The 16138-nt window shown below is 40.3% G+C and overlaps 1 protein-coding gene across 1 annotated transcript in view; it reads left to right on the top strand.

The window, feature by feature from the left end:
- LOC140993902 (CUB and sushi domain-containing protein 3-like) overlaps positions 1 to 16138 on the top strand; it is a 348249-nt gene that overhangs the window by 234958 nt on the left and 97153 nt on the right. The window contains exons 10-12 of the mRNA XM_073463463.1: positions 2246 to 2367; positions 11988 to 12091; positions 13258 to 13370. Coding sequence (XP_073319564.1) covers positions 2246 to 2367; positions 11988 to 12091; positions 13258 to 13370 — 339 coding nt within the window. The remainder of the gene's footprint in view (positions 1 to 2245; positions 2368 to 11987; positions 12092 to 13257; positions 13371 to 16138) is intronic.

Below are 16138 nucleotides of genomic sequence, written 5' to 3' on the forward strand. Positions count from 1 at the left end.
GTCTGTAAAAGCTAAGTTCCTGCCCGTCTGGAGGCATACACTGAAAACGCTGTTTCTGAATATTTTCACTCACGCTCAGTTTTCAGTGGCCTAAAATGGCATTTACATGTGTACAAAAGGCCAAATCGCAGAGAAAAATCTTTCTGGGAGAAATACCCATGTATGTGTGGACGGGGCCAGTAGATGTTTCCTTGCTGCAAACACCTGATTCAAATGATCAGCTCGCCATAACGAGGCCATTCATTTGAATCACGTGTGCCGGGGCAGGGCGGGCCCAGGATCAGGATTGAAAAACACTACTGTCACAATCCACGTCTGATGAATGAAACATACAGCAGACACGAGCAGAAAAGGAGTGGAAGAAAAATAGAGGGAAAGAGAGATGGACGGACTCTTAATACCAAATGATAAAGTGTAATGTAAATCCTGAACTCCATACAATGGCTGATAAAGGGGACCATGACAGCGTGAATAAAAGGTGCAGAGAGAAAGACAGAAAGAGAGACAGACAGCTGCAGGCCAAGAGACGGATGGAGTTCAATATAAATTATGAGATGTTAGCCCCTCTGGTAATCCCGGTGATAACTCTCTCTGCGCTATCGCTGTAGCAGCACCGTGCCCATTCTGCTGTTGGCACAGTGATGGGCCGGCCATTCGTTCAGGCCACGCTGATTGAGCTGTCAACGCACACGCATACACACACTGCTACAATCACAATGAGTCATGCAGATAAATCATTTTTTCACGTGCAACTCACACACACTGTCTATCAGTTTATAAATTGCCGTGAGCTGTACACAAGAGAAGGTCAGCTGAAGATGCATTGAGAATTAGAGAAACAAGCATCGACTGGGTTCAGTCAGGGGGAACCATCCAGAAGACAGAGAGACAGGGAAACACAGACAGAGAGACAGACAGGTGAGATATAGGGGTTGTCTCTGAGGGATCTTAGGCTTGTTCTGACACTCTTACAGCACCTCACGGACACACCCCATTACACACACAAAGAAACACACTCAAACACACCGTGGTATGATTCTTTTACTTGTCCCCTGCCTACAAGTCACAGTAGCAGGCAGGAGTGTGTTTGTGTGAGTGTGAGAGCTTAAACATATAAATTGTGTGTGTGCATGGTGAGTGTGTATGCGTTATGTTTGGATGCATGTCCTCAGGAGTGTGTATTTTAACACACAAGTCTGCCGTCACACTGTTAATTGTGTGTGCACGCAATGTACCCGTGACTGTTTGTAAAATGTGAGCATCCGTGCTTATGTTTTTTTTTTTTCGTGTGTGTGTATGTGTCTGTGTGCGTGTGTGCCTGGCTGTTAACTGTACGTGTTCCTGCGGCCTGCCGCTGAACAAACTAATTAAGGAACAAACACTGCTTCAAACCAACCAGAAAATTACCTCCCAACTCTAACAGGACGACCCAAGGACAGACAAGCAGGTTCTCTATCACACCGAGTCAGAGCATACAGCCTAATAAAGGCTTGGTTGGTTTATCGAACAACTAGCATGTGTCATTTTTAACACCCCACTGAGTGTAGCTTCATAGTTAGCCTTTGTGAGGTTATGTGACTGTACAGCACAAGTGTTGACATACATTATTATGCTTACATGGATATAAACTACATTGTTGTGCACTTTTACACCACTGGTCAACCAAATCTAGCTTCACTGCTCAAGAAGTTGTTTCTGGTACATCATCCTGTGACTATAAGATGTGTGTTGCTCCTTACATTTGACTTCTTTTAAAGGTGGCATGTAATTGTTACGTAGCTAGTAGTTGGAAGTTGTTGACTTTGAATAGATTTGGAGAGTAAATTGCTGGTGAGTGTCTCTATCAGTCAATACAAGCTAATCCTGTGGTATTTCACAGCCAATAGCTTCCAATTAAGGACTGCTATCGAGGGAGATGTTGCTGACAGTATCAATAACATCTTTCTGACCTTCTGTTCCTCTTTCTGTTCTTACTTGAGTCTTCTCTTTTCTTTCCGTCGACACCCTCTTAGCGTTGTATTAGTGTCCCTTTTGAATGTTTTCACTACACTATTACTGTGATCCACAAGTAGCAGTCTGACATAATAACGACGACATTCTGCTATATTTTGCTGATGGATTTTTTTCTGATGAAGCTTCACCAAAACTGTTGAATTATAAAGGAAATCTTTCTCTGTTAAAGTGCATTGTTCCAACAATCGCTGTAGTTGCTGCTAATAACAACAATGTTTTTTTCTCTTCACAGTGAAGACGTGTGGCAGTAATCTTCAAGGACCATCAGGAACCTTCACATCTCCTAATTTCCCAATTCAGTATGAGAGCAACGCACAGTGTGTGTGGATAATTACTGCTTCAAATCCCAATAAGGTAAACCTCCCTCTCTCTCCCTCTTTGTCTCTCCGTCTTTGTCCGTCAAACAAACTCTCAAATGCAAATTGCTGTTGTTAATTAACACACATTGCTATTAATCATTTTGGAACAAAGTGGGATACGACTATTGGATCTGTTTTTTTGCTTCATATCATAACCAAATGCAAGATAGACCAAGCATGAACTGTCCAACGATTTTTAATTAATTGTGAAACAAATATTTTAAATAGGTCGGAGCAAAGATATTCTCATCTGTGCCAACGATGTCTCTTCTAGTACATGGTGTATGGAGTCTGTACAGAGTTGAAATTCTGCGTGTAGGCTGTAATCTCTTCACTCCCCGCAACTGTACCAAAGTTAAACACAGAGAAGTTTTTTTAGGGGTGATGCTAACTTCCTCCAAAAGGAAACTTAAAGCCTGCAGGTGAAAGATGGGGTGGAAGTGAGGCTTATAAAATGTTAAATAAGCAAGAGCAGCACTGGCAGGGTAAGGGTAGTGAGTGCATGTCATCTTAAATTCTGCCTGACTGTAAAAAAGTGTGTTGGATATACAGTATGCTGCAGTGAGACAGTATGTCATGTGTCTGTCTGATTTAGCTCGCAGGCTTTCCTCCATTCGAATTTTATGCATTCGATGTAATTTTTAATTAATATAGCTAAGCAGCTCTTACAGGCATTTACAAAGTTAGTTTAGTGGCATTTTTGCATAATTAAAATGGGTTGATAATAATTCATGTTGGAGGTACAGTAAATGATACGCAAGTCAGAGCATATCAGTGTCTAATTCTGCGCGATTGGTTAATCTTTCAAAGGGGCAGACGATAGGCTGGAGGTGAGATGGATAGCCGCGATTGGTTGCTTTATGTCCCAGGAGGGATCTGATTGGTATTCAGGAGACACCTCCTTATTCCACTCAGGGTCACTGTGGTGACCGCTCTGTCGTCAATGGCAACACCTGCGTCAGCACCATCGGACGTACATACGCATCTGCGCACAGTCACACGCACGCAAAGACACACTTTTACATACATGTGTGCTCAGATACACGCAGATGCTCTTTTCACATACAAACACACGCACACACACTTTGCTGCTCTACACTTGCTCAAAACCTTTCTCAAGCTCTCTCTCTCTCTCTTCCTTCTACTCTCACACACAGGTGTCTCCGTCCCTGCCCAAGGCCTGTAGTTTATGGCCTAGAGCAATACATTCTCTGTTGAAGGCTACAATGTGTATGTGACTGTTGAAGGCTATAGTACTAATGCCCTTCTGTCTGCACCCTGCGGTATGCATGCATGGGCGTGTGTGTTTCTCTCTCTCTGTGTGTGTGTGTGTGTGTGTGTGTGTGTGTGTGTGTGTGTGTGTGTGTGTGTGTGTAAAAAGTTGAAAAGGAATGTGTATGTATTATGTATGATTATGTATATTGCCAAACACATTGCCCTAAATGAAGACCAGATCCACACAAGCAAGATCAAGTCATTTTTATCCCCCCTATCTTTAAAAGCTTTACTGATATCACCTTATCATATACTGTAATGTTCCATATTATTTCATGCACATGTAATGCACCATGTTGCATCACATACATGTCATGCACCATATGCAGGTCTTTTATCACATTACATCATTTGTACAATACGTCACGCTCCATAATGAATCATACACATGTCACGCACTGCATTGCACCACACGGTGTACATGTCTTGTTGGACACTACATCAAACTATAGGTCTTCATGGGTCTGTAAATTTGTACAATACCTGACTTGAAGTGAGAACAAACACTGACACAGTGCCCTGGGGGCTAAGTCACATAAACCATAACGACCCTGGTTCAAGTCCGGCTGGTCATCTTTCTTTCTCTACGACCACATTTTCCCTCTAGCCCTGTATAACCTTAAAAAATAGGAACAAACACAGTTCCAAAGCCATGCCTGAACAGACACTATGGATATTTTAGTCCAGATGATTAACACTAAGTGCTGCCTTTAGTTGTTTTTAAGATAGCGTACTGCACTTGCTTCTGTTACCTAATCCAGTTACAAACTAGTGTGGATATAGAGTCTTATGTTTCCGTCTCCCTTGAAACTGTGCAATTATTATTATATTTTTTTGCTGTAGCAGAAATGCCCCTGCAGACAGTACACACACAATAAAAGTTACTACAGTGGGGAGCTCCAGTAGCTTGGTTGGTAGAGGCTGTGTAAAGGAGGCTGTGTCCTAGCCACAGCTGCCCAGAGTTCCAATCTGACCTGTATGTCATCCCCTCTCTTTCTCCGTGTTCCTGTGACTCTTCCCCTGTCCTTTCAATAAAGCCAAGAAAAGGCCAAAATAATAACAATAACAACAACAACAACAACAACAACAATAATAATAATAATAATAATAATAATAGGGTGATTCCATACCAACTCTGGTCTCCCAGTTCATGTCATGTCATGTCTCATGTCATTCTTGGAAAAAATATATGTTGAAACTTCTGTCAGATTCATTGCACCTTGCAAAATCCTATAATTGTACTTAAAAAACTTTTTAAGTTATGAATTTTTGAAGCTCTGCCCTTAGAGCTAAATATCAGCATTCTTTCTATGTGAATTCTAAGCCTCAGCAATTACTTTTTTTGTCTCCACTGCAATAGTTTTCACTTTCTTGCAATCAAATTTTGGTTCCTAGAAAAAAACTTTAAACTCAAAAACCTTTTTTTTTTTCTTGAGAAAATCCAGGACATGAACTAGGAAAAGTTCTGGATTTTGGGTGAGTTGGCATGGAGTGAACCAATAATAAAAAAATACTTGCAGCTAGTCACAGAGAAACTATTTCTAAAAAATAATAATGGGAAACAATAAGTAAGTAAGTTCTTGTGTCTTGCTCTCCTAAAGATGCTTTACCTGTTGCTGATCTCAGTAGAATCTTTCCTGGATCCTGTTGAGTTCGATCTGGATTTATCAGGTATCTGAAACCCATATAGAAATTAAACTCAACATGACCTGAAACAAACGTGATAAGGGTTGCAGGGGTCAGGTCCTCTCAAAGATCTCCGCGTGAAAACTTTTTATAACATATCTGACATGCATATCTTCAGAAATCTGCGATTGAAACCCAAGGCCATGGTTGCATTCATAGCAGATAGTCATGAATATGAATATACTAAGCCCATTTAAAGAGCCAGATGAAAATACAAAGCAAGAGACAGAGATGAGCATGACAAAGAGTGACAAATGATTTAGTATAACTCAAAATCATCTCCCGTCTTCATTCAATTGTCATCTGTCTTGACAAGCAGTTGTATTCATATGGGACACCTGTGAAGAGGAACATGGGGGAAATATGTAAATCTAGTTCTCGCTCATGGATTAGCATCTTTGCTTCTGTCAGACTTGTCTTACTGCCATCAGATGAGTGTCATTTCTTTCCAGTGGATTTTTGGCACATTTCAAAGAAGGACGCTTTTAAGTTGTTGAAGCCAAAAGCATTAAGCAATCAATTTGAAGATATACTTTTATAGAGAGTTTAAAGTTTTTTTTTAAGTTCAGAAATACTTTAGTGACATAAGTTATGATTTAAAGGAGCCAACCAAGTAAGATTATTTCTAAGAAGAGCTGTACTTAAAGCCAATATGACACATTTATTAAATAATAAAATGGGGTTCAAACATTATAGAGGCTTTTAATCTGCTGAAAAGAAAATCACATGATTGGCTTTACCATTTATCACAACGTTGACTTGTTAACGAACACTTTCAAGGTTAAAAAAAAAACATGGTTTGCCATACGGACATTGGTCATCCACCCACAGTTAGTGTTTGTAGATTTATGTTGGTATAGAAATCCACATTCTGTCATGGTTTAAATGATTATTGGGCAACAGGAAATTGAAGATTTAGACACACACCCAGTGGCGTCAAAGGTTATTGACTAGTTTAAAAGCAGGCTTATGTTGGGCAGGTGGTGGAGGAAAACAAACAGTGGGGAACTGGCAGCTGAACAACAGGTAGCAGTCAAGAACAGAGCGCATTTGCAATCTGGCAAACTGCAGTAAAAACCTGTCCTCGTTTAGGAGGCTGATGAGGGAATGAGGGGCAGCTTAGTGGGCAAGTGAGTGGTCAGTTGATCTCCTGAGAGAAGGCAACAAGACACACAATGGGAACCAGAAAAGAGAGAGAACCTGAAGAAGGAGGGGGAAGGAGGGTGATGTTGCAAACACATCAGAGTGAGGGGAATAGTCCCAGCCGAGCCCGCCTCACCCACAAACTGAAGATCTCTTTTTTATTACCCCTACACGTCTCTCCGTATTTCATCCCTTTCTCCATTTCTCGCATGCTTCGTGTCTCGTCTTTCTGTTTCTCATCTTTCTTTTTCTGTCTTCTTTACACTGCCCATCCCTCCTCCTCGCTCACTCCCAGAGGCTCTGTCCTCAGAATTACCCAGATTCTTCATTAAAGAGCTCAGCCTGAAACCATCAAATTACTATGGAGAAGGAGAGAATACGGAGAGGGGAGGGGGAGGGCACTCGAGGGGAAGAATCTGTTATTCACTGTTTCATTCGTATCACTCTTTCTATTGCACCCGTTCCCACACATATTCTCCATTTCTCAGTGTCTCCTACTCGCACTCTGAAGGTAAAGAGACTTTGGTTCCTATAGCTCACTCTCTCTTTTGTCAGCTCCATTCCCTCTATCCCTCTATTGCTCTAAGTCTGCCACCCCTCTGCTCTCTCTCTCAGGTTAAGTGTTAATGGGGTTCTATAGCTCTCAGATGTTATTGCTTCATTTAGTTTTGGCAGAATGAGCCTTTAGAGCCAATTCATTCTCTCCTGTTCTCATTTAACCTTGGGGGGTGGCATGCTGGGGTGGCCATTACTAGACTTCTCTCTTCTCTTCTCTTCTCTTCTCTTCTCTTCTCTTCTCTTCTCTTCTCTTCTCTTCTCTTCTCTTCTCTTCTTTCAAAAGACTTGTCTTCTCATTTTCCCACATCATTTACTTTCTTCTTTTGCTCCCATCTTCCGTGATATTAGCCACTCAAAGCACTTCCTTCATATCATCTCTTTAAGACACATGAGGTAAGATGAAAGTTGTATCAACTTCATGTCTACTATTTTTTATTTCGCTAATGCAACTGGACGCAGAACGACCTTACGCAAATGGTCATGCTCTGTTGAATGAAATGACAGCATTAAGTATGAACTGGCTTTGTGTCATTTTATGCACATGTGATGGAAAGCCCATGCATACAAGAAGATTGCTGCAGCGCTGCCATGCTGCATATTTAATCAACGCCACTATGACAAACACAGAGGGAAAGTAATCCAAGGACATTGAATAAGAAGGTAAAGTTACACTTTTGGGTAGCCTTATTTGTGTGTATATATACAGAAATCTGACGAACACATTGACGCTGTGAGGCAGTAAGACCAAAAAAAAAATCCCTGCACTATCTTCTTTTCTAGCTGTTGGTAATTAAAATGGCCTGCTTCTGCATCTTCCTGACAGCACGAACAGCGTAGCTCTTTTTGGGGGCTCGGGTTCAGAAATGTTAAACATTTAGCAAACGAGCACTCTGATTCAGATCCATTTGTCAGTACAGTAGTTGCATAGCAACTGTAAAAGCCAAGCACAGCCTTTTTCCCACAGGTTCCTGCTCAGAGTTGGTGTCTGCAAAGGAGGCACCTGGTGGATTCAGCTCAATGAAACAGAAGTGAGGGGAAAAACACTAACTTGCGAAGGGCTCTTGCCATCAGTCTCCATCAGCTAAAGCCCGGCTCTTCTCACAGTGGCACAATTTATTCAGTTGGAAGCACGTTCAAGGGGAGTGGATGGCAGAGGGTTTACTGTAATACTGTCACAGACAATCTATTACACCCCGCCCCTATCTGCGACCCCTTTACATCACTGACTGCGCTGTTCGCCAAGTGTTTCACATATTCTTACAGTATCTTCAAGGTATCCTTATATATTATTATGGTAAGGGTAGGGAGGAGCCCCCACCCCCCATTGTCTCCACGACAACCAAAGGAAGTGCTTTATCAAGCAGAAATCCAATTCTGTCGCCTCATTGGCTAGAAGCCATAGATGGATGGAAAGAAGGAATGCAGCAGCCAATTAGAAAGAGAGAGACGGCGAGGGTGACAGCAAGAGAGAGGGGAAAGACAGAGAGAGGTAGGACAGATGGAGGGAGAGAGAGAGAGATGGATGTTTTCATGAACACCAACCTATTAGAGGAGTTAGAGGAGAGGAGAAATATGCCAAGTATTCAGCTTCATCTATCACACGCACACACGCTACACTGAAAGCACACATAAACACTAACTCACACACGGTAGGTAATGAGGTTGCAATCTGAGTTGATTTCTCTACAGAGCTAGCTCACATTCACAGATTAAAACACAAACACACATGGGCACAGTGTAATGTAGTTATATTCTAGCTGTGTTTAATGCTGTGTGAACAGTGCTGATGTGGCATTAGGGTGGACTGTAAAGGGCGTACACACAGAGTTAGATAGACCAGTTTGTCTTGTTTGTTTCCACCACAACACTAAAGACGACTGCATGGTTTCCGTTATTCCAACGGCCATTATTTCTAGCAGATTTCATCATATGCCAATCACTCAGTAAGCGCTTCCCTTGTTGAGTTGATTTCTTCATTTCTCATCCCTGTTTTGTCAAGGCTAATTTTATTTTTAACTTAATAGCCGAAAAAGCAGTGTTAAGGAATTACTTCTCAATGCCTGTTGAAATATATCCCCAAAAACAGGAATCGGCATCTAGAAAATATAAAGTTTCTCTGTAGACATGCAGGTGAATGGCAGCTGTAGAGTTTACTCACTGACTGGGACTTCTGAAGAACCTTTGGGCATATTTTCCAGTAGTAAAGCACTTATTGACGTTCCTAAGGAAATACAAGGCTGGTTTAAAATGTATACATGAAACACTGACATCTATAACTGTAACCTTTTCATGCGCAATCATGAAATCACAAGTTTTATGTTTAAAACAAGTGAACAGTCATGCCACTTGCTTGTGTTTTTTTGAAGGAGTTACATAAATGTTTACCGTGGTGAACACCAGGCATCAACAATGGGTATATTCTGCCTAAAAGACCTATATTAAGTAAAAAAAATATTAGATTACATCGTAATATTTTTTATACTGCTCTTTAATTAGACGATTCAAGTGTAAATAAAATCACAATTTTAAATAAAACATAAAACAAAGTGAAATCTAAATACACAAAGTAAACCCTTTGGTGCATAACATTCACTGGAGTGGATGGATGTATTTTCAAATGTCATTATTTCCAAATGTCATTTTAAAAACTCAAAAGTATTTCTAACATTTTGTTGTCTAGTTTTCTGACAATGGGAAGATTTAACAGTAATCCCAGAGGGTGCATCTTGTCTTCACTCTGCCATCGTGAATTTATGATGCCGTATCTCAAAACGACAATAAGATGTAAAGATAATAATTAATGGAATTACGGAAAAAGCTTCAGGGGTCCAATGCCTTGTTGTTAAGGAAAAGTTGTTAAAAATGGCTTCCAAATGTCTGTCCACCATAGAGGACACCGTGCATGAAAGGGCTAAAGATCTCTTCTAGTCAATCTAAGCTTTTTATTGACTGTTAGAGAACAGCAACATGCTGTCCTGCTAGTTTAAGAGAATCAGATAGTACAGTACACATTTGCATTATTTCCTATAGATGGTTTTTACAACAAGAATGTACAACATGAAAAGGTGTGCAACATTGTAATTCCAGTATGATAATTATAATGATCGACCTTTTAAACAGAGCATCTGGTCGTGCCTGTGGATAAAGCATGTAAATACATTCCTTACATACACTGGTGTACGTTATTTATTGCCAGACCGGCTGTTGCATTGAAAGCCTGCTCGGAGCTTATAGGAGTATTGTGATAAGTGTGAAAATGGTGACTATGTAATCACAGAAATAGACACATTAATCTCCACAAAGCTTTCCCCTGTCTATATAAGTGAGTGTGTTTCTGTGTGTGTTTGTGACAATGTGTGCTTGAGTGCTGCTGTGTCTTTGTTTGTGTGTGTGCTTACCAGAGAGAGTTTAGCAGCTAGGCGATGCTTTAATCCAATCTGCGCCCCCTACATGCTGATAAGACTGACTCAGCATTGTGAGCGACTGACAGATCACTGCTTCATCTTTGCATCAGGTGATGGTGGTGTTGGTGCTCTCCAGCTTGCTTGATTTCATTTTGGTATGGCTACATCAGTTCTAATGTCTTTTGTGACATCATACAAAAACTCTGCTCCTGCTGCAACCAGCAAAATCAAGAACTGGCTGAGCTTTTTGGTGTGAAAAAATTAAAATCTTAACCGTGTGGACAAAAGCAAATCAGGCAACCCTGCCAACAGATAAGCAGTTTAGCAGCGGAGTGGAAAAGGCATGGCCACAGTTTTGTGCGCTCAGGTTTTCATTTTCTTTTTTCACAGATTGAATAGTTAAGGTCAAAGTGACGAGAAGCTGTTTATTCTTCAACATGAGCACAAGTGGTATCACGTCCCCACGTATTCAGGTTGCAAACAACGAGAGGATAAAAACGAACTGTATTTATGATGTCTGACTCTAACAGCATGTCTGAATACAGACTGCAGAGACAGATGCACAGAAATAAGAAGATATGGATATGCACGTCACTGTTAGCACAGCGGCATGTGGCCGACCTGTATGATGTTTTGGATGTGTTTGAAGTCCCGCTGCAGAATATTGAATCTGGAAATCGGAAGATTTGTCACAAGGAAAGAGGAAGAGGAGGCAGAGGGAGGTATCAGACTTCCCCTGAGGGTCAAGTCAGAATTCTAGTTTAAAATATTCTAACCCTGTACGTTGCATCAAAGACGTGCTCGTTATTAGCCCCCAGCCCCCACCCAACACTCCTCTCTGTTGCCTCCTCCTCCTTCTTCCATCTGCCTCCATGTTCTTCCTTCTCTTTATCTGCTCTCCCCTCTCTGTCTGCCTCGCACTTTCTTTCCCTCTCTTTTCCCTTCCCCGCTCTCTTTCCTCTGTTCTCTCTTCTCTGCCAAATGTGCTTCTCTCTGGTCTTAGATGAAACAGAAAGTGTTGGTTTAATAATTCCAGATCAGAGTTTTGAGCCGCATGCTGACTCTCGCAGCTTGGAGTGCAGCGCAGGAGGTGTTCCTCTTCTCTTCCTAGTTCTTCTTGCAACGCTGAATGAAATCAAACCACATTGTGTGATGCATTGATGAATCCTAATGATTCACCTCTGGTCATGTATTATTCCATGAGAGGGGAAACGTACCTTTGATATGGTCATAGGTGAATATCTAAACAGCTATGGAGTATACGCTGATTATGAAGTTATTGTTTTAGCCAGGCCTTTCATTTTTGACTTTTTCTTATTTTAGTTGATTTTCAAATATAACCTGGAAGAAGTTATTTCTTTAAATCCATACCCTATGGTTTCAGTGCATTTATGTCAGCCTATAACCGACATATTTCAGCGTTGGCTTCTTCTTCTCGTGTTTCTTGCCCTGACTTTTGTAAACCTAAACTTCAATAGCTTTGCCTGAGTCGAGCTGGAAGTGGCTTCAAACTGACTTGTGCATGTTTGTGTTTTTGTGTGAACTTCAGGTAATCCAGATCAACTTTGAGGAGTTCGACCTGGAGATAGCCTATGATACTCTGACTATAGGAGATGGAGGGGAGGTGGGAGATCCTACGACTATACTGCAAGTGTAAGTATTACACCACCCTTTTATATATTCTCATTTATTTCCTGTGAAAGGATTTTTTTCTGAAGTTTTTTTTTCTTTTTCTTCTAATGCATATCAGATATCTTAGGACAGAGTGTGTCAAAAGTCAAGAGACTGTGAAACCTTGAGAGAAAAACTTGTGACTTTGGACTTTACTTTGCTTTTACTTTGCTACATTATTCATCAAGGAATCAGAGGTGTGAAATCCCACACTGTATTATTTCTCTTTTAACGCCAACATGAGCGGTGGTGGTTGTCACAGAGAATAGTGTAGTAGCTGCTTGGGGAAAAAAATGTTTCAAGGCCGATAAGTATCAACGATATGTATAATTTATAATTATGATGATGAGGTACATAAAGAGCAAGGTACCAGTGAGATTATGGCTGCAAAACAGCTCCACCAAAGTATTGTAGTTAGATAAAAATAACAACTTTCTGAAAATGTACTGCCTTATCCGCAGTTTCTTTCCGTGACTTCATAAAGCAGATTGTGCAACACACATTGTGTATCCATAACGACAAGCTGCCCTCATCAGGGGAAGTGTTATTGTCAGTCTATCAAACGCTCCCCACGAGAGTTAACATCTTCCACATAAAGTGTAAATGGTCAGACTTCTTTCCTGTACTTTGTCCATTTTCATTCTGGTTCTTGATTTGCTGTCTTCAGTTGGCAGCTAGCTTGAAACATTTTGTCTTCTTTTCTGCAATTAGTCTGATCGTAAAACAGCAATCGGCATTTTGTTTGCACCCCTCAAACAGATGTACTTATCTTGAATTTTCAAATTGCTCTGCAGTGCCCAAAAGGATAACAGATGCAGAGCTTTTACAACGTGGATTATTTCAATTCACTTTTTAGTCGGTCACTGTTAACTTCCATGCATAAAAGCCTCTGGCAGTCTGAAAAAAAAAAAAAAAATGCTGGATAGTGTGAATGTACCCTGAGCAGTTTGCTTTCCTGCGGGAGCAGGCTGGGAAACCGAAGCAAACCAAACCAAAGCTCCAGCACTGTAAGCTCCAGCAATTTGTTCACACTCAGAGCGTCACTTGAGAATTTGATTATGGTTATGATTGCAGTGATGAAAATTAAACTGTTTTATAATGGTAATTAAAATGACAGTCGTTTAATAGTAATGTATTTTCTGCCCCAGCCTATCAGGTAGCTTTGTTCCTGACCTGATAGTCAGCATGACCCACCAGATGTGGCTTCACCTGCAGTCAGATGAGAGTGTCGGATCTATTGGATTTAAGATCAACTACAAAGGTAAGAAATTAGCAAATGCTTGTGATTGAGGGGAAAAGTAAATGAATTGTATGTGTGTGAAATGGCTTTTTAGTAAATTTTATCTTGAAAAATGATACGTGTGTTGGCCAAGAAAACTCAACCATGTGCTGTGCTCCATCATCCCCGACAGACTGGAAGACCTGTTTCATTGTGTTATGATCCACTGTACCTGACAAAACTGACTTTTCTGACTCTCGTAAAAAGAAGAAATAACTCAGTGTTATGCTTACAAATGAAACAATGACTTTTTAAGCAGTAAAACACTCCCTTACTCAATTTAATACACTTTGGGATTTTGCTACTACAGCCTTACTTGGTATGATCATGGACCACTGGGCACATGCACCAAAAGCCCTCTGTGGGCTGCCTGCATTTTTGGGCCCAGGGAGCATGCGCAGTAAAATCCCTCTGCAGCCGAGCCGGTTTAGAGGATAGATGTCTGGGACTTTTACTGCCCGAGCCTCTTCTAGACTTTACAAATGTAATTGAATGAAAGTGATCATAATCCAACAATAAAAGAGTCACTTCTGGGGTTTGTAACACAAATATTTATTCACCATTTTAAAACCGCTGCTTTTCAAGTGATTGTGTTTAGAAAAAAATACTTTTCGGGCTTTTAGGGATAGATCAAAGTTAGAGATCAGCATGAGTGCACGTCTACCATCAGATTAGTCTGCCACCAGCATTTTGAGATGCATATTAGGTTAGATTTCTATTTTATGGATTTGCCACTGTGGTCTATTTCGTCTGGAGTTTATTTCAGGGTAACTTCAAGATTAATTTTCTGGTTTATTTGTTTTAAAAAATAAATGTTCTCTAGCAACACCTGACCTTTATCTTTATAGCAATTAAAAACATTATCCATTCTGTCAATGCAGCACCTGCCATACTAAAATATTAACCTTTCCACAGGTCTCTATTTGATAGATGTAGTGTGAATTTGATTACAGCGCATGAAACACAAAGGTGAGCTATGCTGCAGAAATGAACTTTGTGTGCCTCATTTGGGTGTCATCATCCGTGGATTTATTGTCATAATGAGGTCACAGTGCTGCCTCTGGTAATGCAACGAGTTCCAAAAGTGGTGGGACAATGACACATTGTTTTGATATATCTTTGCCCTTTATAGTCTTTGAGTTTTAAAGTGAAGTTCAAATACTACAGGGTGGAAATTGTGATTAAAAGGACGGACTGTCCAATTGAATTGAATGTTTTTACTATTGTTATATGGTGTGCATTTAAATTCTACAACATTTAAAGTACACTTTAATTCTGAGGTGAACTGAATTATTTAAACATATAACAGTTACTAACCATGAACCTTTCTCTCGTCAAGGCACTCTAACAATAGAGTCTTCATATAAGGTCCATTTTATAGTATCTTTTTTGAGCCATAACCATGCTATAGTTTAAAACACATGATTAGCTAATGAACTACATATTTAAAAAAATTCCAGGATGTCAAACACATTTCACATCATAAAGGGCATCTGCTAAGTGGCTGCACAATAACTGCACATATCCTCCTTCATTTCTCCTGAGTAATTTCCCCTCAGAGATCGATGGAAAAATTAATGGAGGGAAGCATCATTTAAATGCATCCATGCTGATAATAATACCCCATTGTATGAGCATTTCGGCCTGGTATTATTTTATTTGCAGGGACTTGGCTGTTATATACAATACACTGGGTATATTCTGTATTCTTTTACAATGGAGAATACTGTATGTATCCTACAAGCACAATCCATTGCCAGAAAATGGTGTGTAGGTGTTCATTGGATTGGCCGGATGATAGTTGTGGCCAATATAAGCTTCACACGGATGTATTGTACATTGTTGGTAAACATTCATCTGAGATTTTAGCATGTTGCAATAATGAGTGACATCATAATGCATCATAGAGGCTATTCGGAGCTTTTGAGCTGGCCTTCTAACAACAGAAGGTGGACATAACTTTAGTTGTTGTTGAACATATATTTGTTTCAACAATAATTTTCGACATTTTGCCATCTTAAATAAACATTATTCAAGCTATTTAGAGAAGGAAAGACTCACACTGTCCCTGCAAGATAGCAGTGGCGTTGCTATTGTGGTCAAACAGTATCTCAATCTCAGACGAGTTTGCTCGGGATTTAGTCCCGTCGGGACTCATTGTAAACAACTTGCGACTCATTTGTAAACAACCTCTCAGAGCCAGTCAAGGACTAACTACTGGGAAAGAGTCAGAGAGTGGAGAAGAAAGTCAGAGAACATAACGTGAATAAAAGTTTAAAAACGTGGAGTCACTTTAGACAGATTTTCATCAGGAATGGTGGTTATTTATCAATGACGACAACAATTCCCATGATCCCACACTACGTCATTACTTCATCAAACTATGTCTTTTGTTTTAATCATTCTGATTGACAGACCCCCAGTGGCAGAAATTAAGAACTGAGCCTGAAAATACTCAAAGACATATGGGCACTGTTGTTAGCTCAGTTAGCTGTGCAGGTAGTGGTCCTATTATAATGCTCCTCAAAGGAATCTCTTCTGGTGTATCTATTATGTTTACATTAGTTTTGTGTCTGTTTTTAAGTCCAGTTTTATCTGTGCTCTATTACCCTGTAATAATCCAGAGCCATAATGTATCTAGTGACAAAAACAGTAGAAAACCTTCACCTGGATGTATATACCTGTGTATATTTCCATATATTTGGCTTTCTCACTCAAACCCAAATACCCTGAAAATTTCTACCAATACT

This window comes from Pagrus major, chromosome 3 (genome assembly GCF_040436345.1).
Source record: "Pagrus major chromosome 3, Pma_NU_1.0".
Lineage (NCBI taxonomy): Eukaryota > Metazoa > Chordata > Actinopteri > Spariformes > Sparidae > Pagrus > Pagrus major.